Consider the following 17,498-nt stretch of genomic DNA (forward strand, 5'->3'; position numbering starts at 1 on the left):
TTAGGAAACCCTTGTTCCAATTAAGTATATTTTCTCCGATCCCAAGGTGATCAAGTATATTGTGGTTTATCATGTCAAATGCGCTCGACACGTCAAATTGGAGGAGGAGTATACTTTTACCTATGGCAATTTCATGCTTGAATTTAGCCAGAAGAGTGACTAGTACAGTTTCAGTACTATGGAAGGGGCGGAATCCTGACTGTGATTCGTGTAATAATGAGAACTTGTCCATATCAAACATATAAATGGCGAGTGACTGTACTCACTCGCAAATGCGCAGTAGAGACCTTCTCTGCCCCGCCCCCGCGTCAATACGTGATGACGGGGGGGGGGGGGCGGAACACAGAGGGTCTGTACTGCGCATTTCTGAGGGAGGGACACCGCCGTCTAACGCTCCCCCCACCCGAGTCGCCGCCGCCACCCACCTTCTACCCGGTCGGGACCTCGCTCCACTATTGAAACAGCGAGGGTCCGGGAACGCAGCACTGAGCTCTGCTGAGCTGCCAACATCGCCCTTCCTTCTTCTTCTCTGCCTCTGTCCCGCCCTCAACGACGTTATGTCACACGAGGGCAGGACAGGCAGAGAAGAAGAAGGAAGGCCGACGTCGGCAGCTCAGCAGAGCTCAGTGCTGCGTTCCCGGACCCTCGCTGTTTCAATAGCGGAGCGAGGGCCCGGCCGGGTGGAAGGTGGGTGGTGACGGCTCGGGGGGGGGGGGGGGGGGCAGCGGCAAACTCGGTGGCGGGGGCGGGCCCTTCAACCCCCCCTTCCTATAATAGCCCGTTTTTACGGGCTCAAAGGCTAGTATTCCATAAGCTGTTTGGACACCATGCTCTCCATCAATTTAACTACTAGTGGGATGGATGCGACTGGGTAAGGTAAGGTCATTTCATTTTTTTCTTTGTGCCTTTCGGTAATGGGGTGAGTAGGATTTTGCCATGTTCAATGGGGAAGAGACCTTGTAGGAGCATGTAATTTAGGTAAGATGTAAGGTCTTCAATGAAGCAATTGGGGGCGGATTTAAGTAGGTAGCTGGGGCAAGCATCCAATTTACAATGTTTATTGGAGAATTTTCTAATCGCTTGAGTAACAGATTCAACAGTGATAAATTTAGACCAGTAACGGTCAGCTGGGTATTCTTCATAATTTGGATTCAGACCATTGATGAAGTTATCAAAGTCAATGTTGTATTGAGGAAGTGTATTACGTAATTTTGTTATTTTTTCCTTAAAGTAGTTGGCAAGTTCATCTGCAGATGGGATTAGTTAGTTGTGATTTGAGTGGTATCTAGTAACTTGTTTACTAATTGAAATAATTTCTTCATATCTTTGTAGTCTGGTCCTATTTTAGTTTTGTAATAGGATCTTTTAGTTTGTTTTATTGTATATTTGAATTTTCTTTGTTTGTTTCCATGCATTAAGTGTATGCTCATCTTTTGATTTTTCCATGCTGCTTCAAGTTTTCTGGTTAGTGTTTTGAGGTGTTTTAGTTCATTGAGCCATGGGATAGTATTTTGTCTTCGTGAAATTCTTGTACTAAGGGGAGCTATTTTGTCTAATTCGCTACTGCATCTATCATTCCAGTCAGAGAGGTAATGTGTGGAGTCTGTTCGAGCTTTCCCTTCATTGCCATATATCTGTTTCCAAAATTTTGTAGGGTCAATTTGGCCTCCTGTGCTGTAAGTTTTTTTTTTTTTTATATGAACTGGTGAATGTTATTATCCCTTTTTCCGCCAATTTAGTGAGAGGTTTAGTTTATGATGGTCAGATCAAGGTGTTTCTGACCACTTAAAATCTGATACTGATATGTTGTGGTTAGTGGATAGTTTGTAAGAGAAGAGGTCCAATGTGTGCCCTTTAATATGGGTAGCATGCAGTTGTGGAAGTATGAGATCCCAGGTGTGGAGGAAATCCTTACAGTCTCTTGTATTGGTAGAATTAGCGTCTTCCAAGTGAAGGTTTGTCACCTAATATTAAAATGTTAGGGTTTGATACATAGATGTTTGATATAAAGTCCATAAGGTTAGACAGACATTCGTTCCAGTTGCCTGGTGGTCTATATAATAGGACACAATTTAAGTGATCAGGAATTTATTGTGAATTCTTATTGAAGCAATTTCTAATTGGGATGGGTTTTCTGAGGTGATCCAATCTGTTGTTGTTGTTTTGTTTATTACAGATCTGGCATTGATGTAACCTATTTGAATATTGTGGTATGGGGCTAATATAAAAGAAGTGTGGATTTTTCTAACTTGTCGTACCCTAGGTAGATGGCTTTTCATACCATTTTGTTGGTGACTTCCATGTGTGGATAATCTTCCTTTAGTATGGTGGTTGTTAGTTTGGTGAGATGTGGAGTGTTTGATCAGTCTTTGGTGATTCAGTATGATGGATATGATATTATCTGAGAGTGGGGTAGAAAGTGTTAAATGAAACAATGATAAGTATATTGTTAGGAGTGATTTGACTATATTCATACTGTTTTTTTCAGTAATTGGTATATAGAACTCAGTATAAAAGGTGTTGTACTTTTTTGGGATCTTGCCAGGTATTTGTGACCTGGATTGGCCACTGTTGGAAACAGGATGCTGGGCTTGATGGACCTTTGGTCTTTCCCAGTATGGCAATACTTATGTACTTATGTCCTATGCAGGCTGAGGTATGTTTAAATAGGGTCTGACCTCTGCTGCCTCAGACGTCAGCCCAATCCTTGATATGGCCAATCAGGAATGGGACCTAGTCACTACCCTGCCTGTTCCAGCAGGATTATAACACCCTGCTTAAATACCTTAGTTCAATTAGTGCTTACCATCGATGTGTAGAAGGAAATGGAGTGGGACTTGATATACCACCTTTCTGGGTTTTTTTTTTTTTTTTTTTTTGCAACTACATTCAAAGTGGTTTACATAATGTATACAGGTACTTATTTGCACCTGGGGCAATGGAGGGTTAATTGACTCGCCCAGATTCACAAGGAGCTGCAGTGGGAATCGAACCCAATTCCCTAGGATCAAAATCCGCTGCATGAACCATTAGGCTGCTACTCCCCAACCTCTAGTTGTTTGCTTCATGAGAGGTTTGCTTTTTTTAAAACCCTCTGTCGAACCTGCACCCGTGTCGTGGGATCTCAACATCATTCTCATCCAGCTGATGAAAGCTCCTTTTGAGCCACTGAATTCCTGTCATCTGAAGTACTGTTACTTCAGCTTGTAGGGTCAGTGAGCTTCAGGCCTTCGTGGTGGATGCACCTTGTACTAAGTTTCATCACAACAGAGTAGTCCTCCGCATGCACCCTAGGTTCTGCCGAAAGTGGTGTCAGAGTGCCATCTGAACCAGTCAATTCTCTTGCCAACATTCTTTCCCCGACCTCATGCCCATCCTGGTGAAAGCAGCTTGCACATCTTAGATTGCAAGAGAGCATTGACCCTACTACAAGGAGCGGATCAGACCCCACAGACAGTCTGCTCAACTTTTTGTGCCTTTTGATCCCAACAGGATGGGGTTTGCCATTGGGAAATGCATTATCTCTATTTGGCTGGCAGATTTCATTTCCTTCACTGATGGCCAGGCTCTGCTGAATCTTGAGGCTCATGTCATGGCTCACAATGTCAGAGCCATAGCTGCGTTGGTATCCCATTTGAGGTCGGCATCCATTGAAGAAATTTGCAAGGCTGCAATGTGGTCTTCAGTCCACACATTCACATCACACTACTGCCTTAAGTAGGATACCCGACGTGGCAGTTGGTTTGGGCAGACAGTGTTGCAGAATCTTTGGGGGGTCTAGATTCCAACTCCACCCTCCTAGGCCTGTTTTATTCTGTTCCAGGCTCACTATCATTCAGATTGTATATAGTTTCAGGTTAATCTGTGCTATGTCCTCACCGTTGTGAGGCCCAGTTAACCAGTGTTTTGTTGTTTTCGGTGATCCTGGATGCTAGGGATTCCCCACTTCTGAGAAGTGAGGAATCCTTAGCAAAAGTCTGCTTGTCCTCTGAGAAAGCAACGATACTTACCTGTCTTGCACAATATAATTGGCTATCTGCTAATATTCAGCGCATCACCAGCTAAGTTTGGCTTCCAAATTAGGCTGCCAAAATAGCAAGAATATCTTTGGCCATTTTAAACTTAACCTACCAGTGCTGAATATCGACTTGGCTGGTTTAAATATAAACCGAAAATAAGTTGACTTTAAAAAACAAACTACATGTGCAAAAAAAATGTGTATCATATAAATAAAAAATTCAAATTGTGCTCAGTTTTTTTGGTGTTTTACTGCGACTCTAAGGCTCCCTACGGTCGCTAATCCATTAGTTCCCCTGAAGACGCCAATACCTTGGTGAAACATGGTCCATGTCGGGAACCATGAATAGTAAACAATGGACATTTATTTTCACGATTATGAAGTAAAAAAAAGTTTCACTCCGGCTGGAGGCTCGCACAGTTCCAGCATAGCAACATCCCACTGACTAATGAACAGCAACACACCAGCTATAATCAACTCAAGCTAAGTTGATACCCATTTATTATATTCATTATTTTTGAAATGCTGTATGCATAGATTGTTTAAGCTGGTTTCTACTATATAGCGGTGTGGAGGTAGGGAGAGCTGTGATGGTGGCATAGGTGGTTTTACAATAGCTCGAGCCTTCGAGTCGCAGTAAAACACCAAAAAAACTGAGCACAATTTGAATTTTTTATTTATATGATACACATTTTTTTTTGCACATGTAGTTTGTTTTTTTAAAGTCAACTTATTTTTGGTTTCTGTGAGAATTTGTAGTACACTAATTGGGAACCAAATAATTTCTTAAACCCAGAATTATTATCTGTCTTAAATATAAACCGTCCAGAAAACACCCTGATATTTAATGCTGGTCACTGGAAACAGTCCGGCGTTGAATATCCGGGCTGACCACCAACCGCAAGAGTTAGCTGAGCTCCTTCCCGTGGTCTGAATATCGGGCCCATTAAGTTTGGGGTAGCAAACAAGTAACACACCACACCTATGCTTCATTTATACGTAGAATAAGAGAAAAGGAAGCACTATTCTAAGGAAGGAGAAGATACAGAGGCAAACGGGACACAAATTAAGGAAAGCCTAGTGCTAGATAACCTCATTTAATGAGAGATTCTGACATGGGATAGGAAGAATCAACTAGCCCATATGTTGCAGATTGATCATTTTTACACCCAGTGGCGTTCCTAGGTTGGCTGATACCCAGGGTGGATCGCTAGTGCGACCCCCCCCCCCCCCAGGTGCATTTTTAACTGCTGGGGGGGGGGGGGGTGCCGTGCGCCTGTCGACTCCGAGTCCTCTCGTTCCCTGCTGCTCCCTCTGCCCTGGAACAGGAAGTAGCCTGTTCCGTGCAGAGGGAGCAGCAGGGAGGGAATAAGCGGACTCGTCCAACAGGCGCACGGCACCCCCCCAGCGGCGTGCACCCGGGGCGGACCGCCTCCACCGCCCCCCCTTGGTACGCCACTGTTTACACCTCTTTGGTTTTCCACATTTTCTGTTCTGTCCTCCCAGCTTTCCGGCTTGTAATTAAAGAGCATGAGCGTTTTTCTTTTGTAAGGGTTGTAGGTGTTTTTACTACTTTTCATTGGGGTAAATAGCCACCTTTACACAATTTTAATGAAAAGTAAATGTTCAGAAGCATTCAGTAAAGATATCTGTGTTCATGTACGTTTAAGCTTGTAATACTATGCCATGTAAGGAGGGGATTTTAGGTAGCTGTCCAAAGTTCCAGGCAATAAGCCAGCAGTCAGGATTCGGAATCTGAAGTTCAGTACTGGGGAATATGGGAAGCTAAATATATTAAAAGCATTATCCCCCAAATTTTATAAATGACACTTTAAATTGCGCATGTGCCCAATTTGCGAATGCAATTTGATTCATGAGCCAATTAGCACCGATAGTTGGGCACTAACAATTAGTGCTAATTGGCATTAATTGAAATTTACAGGTGCAAATTTATGCGCCCAGATCCACACAGCTCAAAAAAGGGGGCAGAGTCATGGGCAAATTGGGACATTCCCGCAATGTGCTATGTTATCGAATAAGGGGGATCCATGCCTAATTTAGGCTCAAGGATTTACACCAGCGTTCAGTTGGTGTAAATGTTCACACCTAACCAGAAAAACACAGAAGAAAAAAAATTCCTTATTCTAAAACCTGGAGTGCTGTAGTTAGATGCACTCTTTTTCTTACAATATCTTTGCAAATTTATCAAGTTTAAATCGGGCAAGTATGTATTTTTGGAGCTGTCGTAGCTATCCTCCTTCATTAGTAGCAGGAGGACAAATTCCAGTTCACCGGAGAGATCCAAGGCTGTATAAGTTTGTATGCTTATGAATTATTGTTCATTGGTGCTTAGGTATTGGGCCCGTTCCTTTCACAGCATTTCTAGAATCCCATGGTCATGACTCCTTAAGTGATTCAAATGATCAAGTCCTCCTTACTTAAGCTCCTGCCCCATCAGACCATCCTCTCTCATCACCCATTCAACCAGCACCTCCACCACCAACAATCTCTCCACAAATCAATAGTTACTGTTGAAGCTATGTACTCCACTGACAATCTAGCACCCTTCCTCCCTCCCTCAACCCCCCCCCCCGTTCCATCTTTTTCAGAGGTCCAAAAAGGCATATCCTACCGACCCAACAAAATTTACCTACACCCTGCAACACAGCAAAACGAAAGCTCGTAATAGACACTATCTAACCTTACCCCTCCTCAACCCCCATTGTAACTGAAACACATGTACCTTATCCAACCACAATGTTACCTTTGTGGGATACAAATGTAACAAATAAATAAAATAAATAAATAATAAGCCCACAATTCCATGTTAATTATCCCCTCACCTGCAAAAGTTCAAAGAGCAGACAGTCATGTCCATATCAATAGCAATATCATTCAGATCCCCCAGGCATGCAGTTTAAATCACCTAGAGGTGTATTTTCAAAGCACTTAGACTTACAAAGTTACGTGGAGGGGCATAATCGAATGGGGCGCCCAAGTTTTCCTGAGGGTGTCCTCGCAGGATGTCCTCGCAAAGGGGTGGGGAAACCCATATTATCGAAACAAGATGGGCAGCCATCTTTCGTTTCGATAATATGGTCGGGGACGCCAAATCTCAACATTTGTCGTCCTTAGAGATGTTCGTCCCCGGTTTTCAGCGATGATGGAAACTGAGGACACCCATCTCAGAAACTACTAAATCCAAGCCATTTGGTCGTGGGAGGAGCCAGCATTCGTAGTGCACTGGTCCCCCTGACATGCCAGGACATCAACCGGGCACCCTAGGGGGCACTGCAGTGGACTTCACAAATTGCTCCCAGGTGCATAGCTCCCTTACCTTGGGTGCTGAGCCCCCCCCCCCCCAAACCCATTACCCACAACTGTACAACACTACCATAGCCCTAAAGGGTGAAGGGGGGCACCTACATGTGGGTACAGTGGGTTTCTGGTGGGTTTTGTGGGGCACCTACATGTGGGTACAGTGGGTTTCTGGTGGGTTTTGAAGGGCTCACATTTACCACCTCAAGTGTAGCAGGTGGGGGGATGGGCATGGGTCCGCCTGCCTGAAATGCACTGCACCCACTAGAACTGTGCCGAAGGAATGGATCCTCAGGAGCTTAGTCAAGATCGGTAGGCGGGGCTGGTGGTTGGGAGGCGGGGATAGTGCTGGGCAGACTTATACGGTCTGTGCCAGAGCTGGTGGTTGGGAGGCGAGGATAGTGCTGGGCAGACTTATACGGTCTGTGCCCTGAAGAGCACAGGTACAAATCAAAGTAGGGTATACACAAAAAGTAACAAATATGAGTTATCTTGTTGGGCAGACTGGATGGACCGTTTTTTTTTGAGGGTGGGAGGGGGTTAGTGACCACTGGGGGAGTAAAGGGAGGTCATCCCCGATTCCCTCCATTGGTCATTTGGTCAGTTCGGGCACCTTTTTGAGGCTTGGTTGCAAGAAAAAATGGACCAAGTAAAGTTGGCCAAGTGCTCGTCAGGGACGCCCTTCTTTTTTCCATTATCGGCCGAGGATGCCAATGTGTTGAGCACGCCCCAGTCCCGCCTTCGCTATGCTTCCGACACGCCCCTGTGAACTTTGGTCATCCCTGCGACGGAAAGCAGTTGAGGACGCCCAAAATCGTCTTTTGATTATGCCGATTTGGGCGACCCTGTTAGGACGCCCATCTTGCAATTTGTGTCAAAAGATGGGTGCCCTTCTCTTTCGAAAATAAGCCTGATAGACTTACAAAGTTATGTAGATTACTAAGTGCTTTGAAAATGAGCCTCCTGGTTGCTTAAAAAGATCCCAGCTCAGGGTCCTTTGGAGGGTTGCTCTGGATGATCATGAGCACCTCATTACATGGAAACAAAGATTTTTACTGAAGAGGACTATTCAGTTTCCAGTAATTTTTTAGTATCTTGCATAGGCTTTTATTCATTGCTGGCTGAGTCATTGCTCCCTACCAGTAAGTGACCGGTGCCTTTCCTCTGAACTGCTTGAAGTCAAGTGTGAGTAGACTTAACCTATTCCCTGAGTTTATGGGCACATGGTACTTTCAGGCATATGTACCTGAATTTTTCATGCCACTTATCTCCCCAGATTATGGCATGGTCATCACCATCTTAATCCTACAGGAATTTTTTGCAGCCTCAGGAGGAGTATTCAGGAAAACTGACACCATTGTCCATCACCATTAAGCGGATGGGAATCAGATCTTCACTTTGTAGCATGTGCTTGTGTATTTTATGAGCTCTGCTTAGATCTTGGCAACCAGATTAAAAAATAAACATACTTTGTGTTCATCATAAATAACTGTTCCTGTTTTCTTGGCCTACCTTAAAATGTACTTAATCTCTTCAAATCTTAACAACTTACCAACGAAAACTCTTGGTGTGGCATTCTGGGCTGGTTTTGGTCTTTGCTCTCTGTGGACTATGTCAATTTCAAACTTGGGTACAGCCACTGAGTCTGGAAAAGTAGCCTGTTGTAGGTTTCTAACATGCTTCTTATTTATTATTTATTTTTATTTGTTACATTTGTACCCCACATTTTCCCACCTATTTGCAGGGTCAAAGTGGCTTACATTGTACCGTAATGGCATTCGCCAATTTGGTTGATAACAAATACAGGTTGTATTGTGGTCTAATGAGGTAGGTGTGTATCAGGCAACATGAGGGTTCCATGAACTCAGCCCCTTTGTAGATTCTGTGGTCTGATATTGGATCATCTACACTGGTTCTCTTCATATTCCAATTTCTCTTTAACAAGTTTGCTTCACGTTTGGATTTTGTGGCTATCCTTCACTGCTTATCTTCATTGTTACCAATGTGTCTGTCTGCCGCCATAATACAGTCAATCAACGTGAGATTTCTCCTCAAATGATCCCTCTACTTCTTCTCTACTTCCATTTTGAAGTCCCTTCTTTCTTTTAGCAGTAGCTGCAAACCCTCTTCATGTATGATGGAAGCCTCTTCTTCCTGACTCCCCATAACCAAATGCCGTAATGCAGGCAAATCTCCCATCACCTTGCCCTTCCTTTGCAAAGATACCTAAATCTCTTCTGTCATGGTAGAGATGTTCACTTTCCCTTGCTTTGGGCATGTTCTCTTTAAACTGAGGGTCTATCCACCAACCTCAGAGTTAGAATTGGAGGAGATAGGGGTGGGCCGCTGCAGAGCTCTTCTTACGTATGCCTATCCCAGGTGCTCTCCAGACTAGAAGTACCCCAGCTTTATTCTTGTTGTAGTTATAAAAACCATGTGCTTATGAGATCTACAAATCAGTAAGTAGCAAAAATATTTTAGCTGGGTTTTTAAATTTGATTTTTAGGTTCCTTTTTCAAGCTTTTTACTAAACAAGCTCATTCTCTTTAATGTTTTCTCTTTTTTTCCTGAATCCCTCTGTTTGCAAAGCAAATCGGAACCTTTTACAGTTGCACCACAGGATTTCAGCAAAGAATGAATGTTACATATTCTGTCTATTCAGATATTAATTTTTCTGTCTAAATGATATATGGAGTGGACTTTGGTCCTGGGGACCTGGGTTCGATTCCCACTGCAGGCACAGGCAGCTCCTTGTGACTCTGGGCAAGTCACTTAACCCTCCATTGCCCCAGGTACAAATAAGTACCTGTATATACTATGTAAACCCCACAGAAAGGCAGCATATCAAGTCCCAGTTCCCTTTCCCTATTTCAGATTCTACATGGAATGTTGCTACTATTGGAGATTCTACATGGAATGTTAATGTTGCTATTCCACTAGCAACATTCCATATAGAAGCCTGCCCTTGCAGCCGCACAGGACGTCAGACTCACAGAAACAGAAGCCTGCGCGGCTGCAAGGGCAGGCTTCTACATGGAATGTTACTAGTGAAGGAGTGGCCTAGTGGTTAGAGTGGTGGACTTTGGTCCTGGGGAACTGGGTTCGATTCCTACTGCAGCTCCTTGTGACTCTGGACAAGTCACTTAAACCCTCCATTGCCCCAGATACAAATAAGTACCCAAGCCGCATTGAGCCTGCCATGAGTGGGAAAGCGCAGGGTACAAAAAAAAAATCTGCTGCACTTTTTGAAAGAGTTTGCTTTTATGATTGTTAGGCAATATGATCTAATTGCCATAACCACCCTTAAACCTGATGTACTCTGCAAATATTCTAATCTGTTGATTGCTGTATACTTTTGTAACCTGAGCAGCAACATTTTTTAAAGTGAGTCAGCTGAAAGTTGGAACAAATAAAAAGTGAGGATTGCACTTTGTCTTTGATGTATTCTCTGTGCAAAATACATGAAATGTTTTGTACTATTTTATGTGTTAAAATATTTATAGCTTAGGGATATACTGTAGATATTGATGTGTATGTAAGTTATTGATATATGATGATCTTGATGTACTATTGCAGTTATTACCATTATGATGTATTTGTTCATATTGTCTACTAGCAAAAAAGGCCCGTTTCTTTGAGAGATGAAACGGGCGCTAGCAAGGTTTTTGTGTCCAGCGACCGTCCTGTTCCCTGCCCCCCCCCTCCAGGCAGGCACCTGTCTGCTGCTGTCGCTCCATCCCCCGGCCCCCTCTGCAGCCACCCATGGCCAGGGATCCAGCTGTCCCCCAACCCCCCTCCAGGGACCTGTCCGCTGCTGTCGTTGGTGCTCCGCGATGCGGTGTGCATGTGAAAAATGGCCGGCGAGAGGCAGGGGGAGATGGCGTTTCGTGGAGTGTGTTTGCTCCGCCCTCTTCGTCATGACGTTGTGACGCGAGGGTGGGGCACACACTCTTGGGCAAACCGGATATCTCGCCCGCTTCAAAGTTCCGGTTGGAGGCTTCATAGAACGTTGGAGGTGCCTTTTATATATAGAGATTTTGTTGTAATCCACTTTCAGTTGAACATTTGTTTGCAAAAGTTGATATATAGGTATAATGTAAAAATAAATGAAAAGGACAATAGAAATACTTGACCAAAACTTACTAGAAAGTCAATAGGAAAAAAATCTTATGAAAACTGTGGTGGAAAAAATATCCATATTATAACTGCCAGCCAAAGGCAAAAAGAATGAAAAGGTGAACATAGAAAATTGCTGAGGGACATTTAGGAATGGGCAGCCAGAACATTTTTTTTGTGCCATTTCTTGTGTTTACAGGAATTTTGTTTTATTTAGATCATTTAGACCAATGGCTTTCAACCCAGTCCTCGGGGACCACCTGGCTAGTTGGGTTTTCAGGATATCCACAATGAATATGCATGAGAGATTTGCATACCAAGAAAAGCAGTGCATGTAAATCTCTCATGTATATTCATTGTGGATATCCTGAAAACTCAGTTGTGTCTGAGGACTGGGTTGAAAACTACTGGTTTAGGCCATCTTATTGTTATGGGAGCATTGTGATTGATAGTGCACACTACTTCCCACTAGTGTGTGTTATTTATAAATAGCATCCACTGTTTAGAAACAATGCATACTATTATTGACTTATTTTTGTTTCTTAATGACTTGCAATGACCTGGGATACGTTGGCTGACATTTCCCATGTTAATACAAATGACTGCCCATCCCTAGTATCCATTTCTTTGTTCCTACTTCACTGGAGCAGATTTTGAGCAACTATTCAACAGTTTGCACAGGTGGTTTTATTAAAACCTGATCATGTTACATTTGATTCAGTGTATGAAAGCTTTAATTGTTTGAGAGATTTTCAACATTTTTATGAACTATACAACATGCAAACTGATATTGTGCTTATTAGATGACTGTATTATTAAAGAGGAAAGACTTCAGAATCTCAGTCTCAGCTGATCATGCTACTAGCCATACAGCTGACTGCAATGCTCGGCGTGACTTTTATTCTTGGTTCACGCTGGCGAGAATCCTCATTAGCCAAAACCTCTATCAAACTGTAAACATACCTTGTTACAGAAGTACTTAGCTGTGGGTAGTGCTGGATTTGTTGCTCATGTCCGTGCCCGACGGTGAGCTCCCGCTTCGCTCTTAGCTTCAAGGAGCCGGACTGCACATCCCTTCACAGCACCTACAGATGTACATAGAAAAATGTTTGAATCAGTCACCTTTTAAACACAGAAAGTAATTAGTTAACTCGCTTACTTAGGTACTCGGGTTCACCTTCCTCTACCACCGGCTTACTCAGTTGTAATTTATGTTTTGTCTAACATTTTTATGAATAAAGATTTATTTCTTCTCTTCTTCCTTCACATTTTTCCCTTTAATACTTTGGCCTGACTATTGCATTTTGGCCCCAATTTATATAAGAACCCATTTTATCACAGGCCATTTCTGGTGAATTTTGATTTGCCCTTTTTTTTTTTTTTTTTGTAGTAGTCTATTTAATGTTATCTATGGTGTGGTGGTTCCTACAGCTCTTTCGTATGCTTTGTCAAGCTTTTGCAAGTACTTATTGCTGAATTACTCCCACCACTGTATATTGAAAAACACGTGGAATGCAGCCCTTTTTTTAGAAACTTGCATTTATTTCTTTAAAAGGGTAGTTGTGGTTATGAGGCATTCTTTTCTTTGAGGTGATTTGCTTATTTAAAATAGAAAGAGAGCAAGGAACTTAAGTTTGCAGTTGTTTTTCTTTCCCCAGAGTTGGAGTGGACCAGAAAAGTTGCTCGCTTTAGATGAACTCATTGACAGCTGTGAACCAACGCAAGTGAAGCATATGATGCAAGTTATCGAGCCACAGTTTCAACGAGACTTTATCTCCCTGCTTCCTAAGGAGGTAAGGATTAGCGGTCAGCTGGGCACTGATGTTTGTGTAAACGCATCATCTTCCACCTCTAAAAACCCTTACCTTCTAAAGATCGTGTTAAGCGTTGTTAGTTTAACATAGCTGCACGGGGTTTGCGGGAATCCTGCGGAACCCGTGGGATTCCCGCAGGGACGGAAGCAGTTCTGTGGCGTTCCCGCGGGGGTGGAAGCAGTTCTGCGGGGTTCCCGTGGAAGTGTAAACTACACCTGCACCAGCCTCTCATCTACCGAGAACCAAGTTTTTTGAGTGCTGCCTCCTCCTCCTTGCTTTAACAGCACAAATGTGGAAAATTTTCCATTAAGGAGGTGGTAGAGACACAGATGATGATGGAATTCAAAAAGGCGTGGGATGAACACAGAGGATCTCTAATTAGAAAATGGAAGTTATAAAAAAACCTAACCTTAAATGGCTGCATGTGTGTGGATGTGTCAAGTGACGCTTAAATGGCGACTCTGGCTGTGATTAACTAGGGCCAATACCGGGCAGACTTGTATGGTCTGTGTCTAATATATGGAAGTCTGGTTTAGGATGAGCTGGAAAGGGCTTAGACAGCAACTTCAGTGGCTGGCACATAAGGGCAGTTCTGGACAGATTTTTACGATCTGTGTCCCACAAATGAGAAGATGCATAGACTGGAGTGGGCTTCAACGACAACTCCAGCAGTTGGAACATAAGGCTAGGGCCAGATAGACTTCTATGGTCTATGTTCCAGAAACACAAAAGAAAGACCATAATCAAGTATATAATATCACACTCATTGATTTAATCATGAATTGATAATGAGTGTGACTATTGTGCAGGTTGGATGGACCATTCAGGTCTTTATTTGCTGTCACTTACTATGTTACAATTAATCCTCTTTGCTCCCGGGCTGATGAGCAGACCTCGGCTCTGACACAGGCATGAGCATCAGATGTCACCTGACCTACTCACGCTTGCATGTGGTGATCTCTCAGCACACAGTGCCAGTAAATCAGAGACAAATCTTACATGTACACATCAGAGTGTTCCAAGTTTCAGCTTCCATTCCTTCCTTGCCTACAGTGCTGTGGCTCAAATCCAGAGAGAGACTGAGGGAGCTGACTGGAATTTTCTTTTATGTACCATTAAATTCTTACAGTGATGGGTGGGGATGGGTTAAATTCTTGCGGGGACGGATGGGGTAAATTCTTATGGGGATGGGTGGGGACGGGTTGGGATGGGTTACAATTTTGTGGGGACGGGTAAGATTACAGCAGGGACGGGCGGGGATGGGTAAGATTTCCGTCCCTGTGCAACTCTCTAGTTTAACACTTGTAATTGGTGTTAAAAAGGGGGCTGCAAGCTGACACACTGCCATGACTTAATGTAATTCTCAGATTAATGTATGTATATAAGCTCATCTAAATTCCTTATCTCACTGTAAGTTATTTCTATTATGTATGTTTTCTGCTGCAAGAATTTTTTTCACACTTTGGATCCTATTGGAGAGTTGACTTTTTCTGAAACCAGCCCTAATAATAATAATGTATTTTTATAAGAGCTTTCTTCGGGATCTAAACACAACTGCTAAACAAAGTAAAAGAAATCTTGCCATTCTGAAATAAAATTGAGTTACTTGGTAGTCTGTAAAGGAATATTACCTTTTTATTTAGTCCCTGAAGGTCCCAAGGCACCTAATACTCTTGGCTATGATTTTCTCTGCTTTAGTATAAAAATCACAGCTTTCTGTTAAATACATTGGATTCATTTTAATTTTCTTACCCAGGATACCCTGGGCTCTGAATATTGCTCAGGATCGTGGCATTGATTGGTGTCCTTTGCTTCTGTGGGACTGTGCTGGTAAATGAACTCTGGTAATGGCAAGGAAGTAACCACAGTGTCAGTAGCTAGCTTTATTAAATGGTGCTCAATTCTGTTCAGAGGATCTCCAGTGACCAGTGGCGTAGGAAGGGGGGGGGCGGTCCGCCCCGGGTGCACGCCGCTGGGGGGTGTCGGCTCCGCGCTGGTGCACTGCCCTCTCTGCCCCGGAACAGGTTACTTCCTGTTCCGGGGACAGAGAGAGCAGTGAACCAGCGCGGAGCCGACACCCCCCAGCGGCGTGCAGTCGGGGGCGGATCGGCCCTCCCGCCCATCCCTCGCCGCAGGTATGCGCTCCGGGTGGGGGGGTGCGCTCCAGCGGGAGGAGGGTGCGCCGTGCTGCACCCGGGGGGGGGGGGGGTGCGCAGCGGCGACCCACCCCGGGTGTCAGCTCCCCTCGCTACGGCTCTGCCAGTGACTGATATTTGTGAGCCTTGTCACTTAATTTCCTGACATATATTTCCATAACAAAATTTCTAAAAACTGGAAATGGAGCCTAAGTATACCGAGAGAGGGAAGAAATAAAGTACTTCAAATATGTATTTAAAAACTTTTATTCTACTTTGCCAGTCATGTGGTCATCCAAAGCAGTTTACAACAACAACAAAAATTAATAGAAAAAACCCCCCAAACAGTTCCACCTCCTGTGGGGAACCCAAAGAGAAAAGACACCCCCAAATCACTAAAACCGAAACAAATACTAGGAAATGTAGATGGAAAGCGATGACCACAAATGCTCGCAGTCTAAGCAATAAAGTTCATGACCTTCATGCCCTGATGTTGGAGGCAGACTTGAACATAGTTGCAATCACGGAGACATGGCTCAATGGTTCCCATGAATGGGATGCAAACATACCAGGCTATAATCTTTTTAGGAAGGATAGAGAGGGGCGTAAAGATGGAGGAGTAGCTCTGTATGTGAGAAATGATATCACAGCGACTGAAATGACAGGGACCTTAATATTCCCTTACCTCTTGTTTGTCCTGTTTGTCTGTCCTAATTAGATTGTAAGCTCTGTCGAGCAGGGACTGTCTCTTCATGTTCAAGTGTACTGTGCTGCGTACGTATAGTAGCGCTATAGAAATAAGTAGTAGTAATAGTAAGTAGTACTTCTACGGTCTGTGCCCTGAAAATGGCAAATACAAATCAAGGTCAGGTATACACAAAAAGTAGCACAAATGAGTTATCTTGTTGGGCAGACTGGATGGACCGTGCAGGTCTTTCTCTGCCGTCATCTACTGTTACTATCCAGCTTATTTTCGAAGGAGATCACATACTTTGTCCTTTAGATTGTAAGCTCCTTTGAGCAGGGACTGTCCTTCCTTGATAAATTGTACAGCGCTGCGTGACCCTGGTAGCACTTTAGAAATGTTAAGTAGTAGTAGAACTGGGGAAAGGAAGAAGCGATATGGATCACCTTAAAAAGAGAGGATAGAACCTCTGTCCACATGGGTGTTGTCTGCAGACCCCCGACACAATTGGAGGAACTAGATAAAGATCTGATAGCTGATATTCAAAAGTTGGGGAAGAAAAGAGAGGTGCTGTTGTTGGGAGATTTCAATCTGCTGGATGTAGATTGGAAGGTTCCATCTGCGGAATCGGAAAGAAGTAGAGAGATCGTGGATGCTTTTCAAAGTGCTTTGCTCAGACAAATGGTGACGGAACCCACGAGGGAGGGAGCGACGCTAGATCTAGTACTCCTAAATGGGGATAATGTGTCAAATGTTCGAGTGGGTGCCCACCTGGGCAGCAGTGACCATCAAACGGTTTGGTTTGATATGACGGCTGAAGAGGACGGTGGCCACTCAAAACTCAGTCCTGGATTTCAAGCATGCTGACTTTAGTAAAATGTGGACCTGAACATGTATACTCTGGAGGAAAGGAGAAACAGGGGTGATATGATACAGACGTTCAAATATTTGAAAGGTATTAATCTGCAAATGAACCTTTTCCGGAGATGTGAAGGCAGTAGAACGAGGGGACATGAAATGAGATTGAAGGGGGGCAGACTCAAGAAAAATGTCATGAAGTATTTTTTCACGGAGAGAGTAGTGGATGCTTGGAATGCCCTCCCGCGGGAGGTGGTGGAAACGAAAACGAAAAGGAATTCAAACATGCGTGGGATAAACATAAAGGAGTCCTGCTCAGAAGGAATGGATCCTAAAGAGCTTAGACGAGATTGGGTGGCAAAGCCGGTGGCGGGAGACAGAGATGGTGCTGGGCAGACTTATACGGTCTGTGCCAGAGCCGGTGGTGGGAGGCGGGGCTGGTGGTTTGGAGGCAGGGATAGTGCTGGGCAGACTTATACGGTCTATGCCCTGAAAAGGACAGGTACAAATCAAGGTAAGGTATACACAAAAAGTAGCACATGTGAGTTTATCTT

At 43.8% G+C, this 17,498-nt stretch overlaps 1 protein-coding gene across 1 annotated transcript in view; it reads left to right on the plus strand.

Moving 5' to 3' along the window:
• The window catches only part of LOC115461654 (F-box/WD repeat-containing protein 7-like), a 452,709-nt gene that overhangs the window by 364,982 nt on the left and 70,229 nt on the right, over positions 1 to 17,498 (plus strand). The window contains exon 5 of the mRNA XM_030191642.1: positions 13,111 to 13,245. Within this exon, the coding sequence (XP_030047502.1) occupies positions 13,111 to 13,245 (135 nt within the window). The remainder of the gene's footprint in view (positions 1 to 13,110; positions 13,246 to 17,498) is intronic.

This window comes from Microcaecilia unicolor, chromosome 2 (assembly GCF_901765095.1).
Source record: "Microcaecilia unicolor chromosome 2, aMicUni1.1, whole genome shotgun sequence".
Lineage (NCBI taxonomy): Eukaryota > Metazoa > Chordata > Amphibia > Gymnophiona > Siphonopidae > Microcaecilia > Microcaecilia unicolor.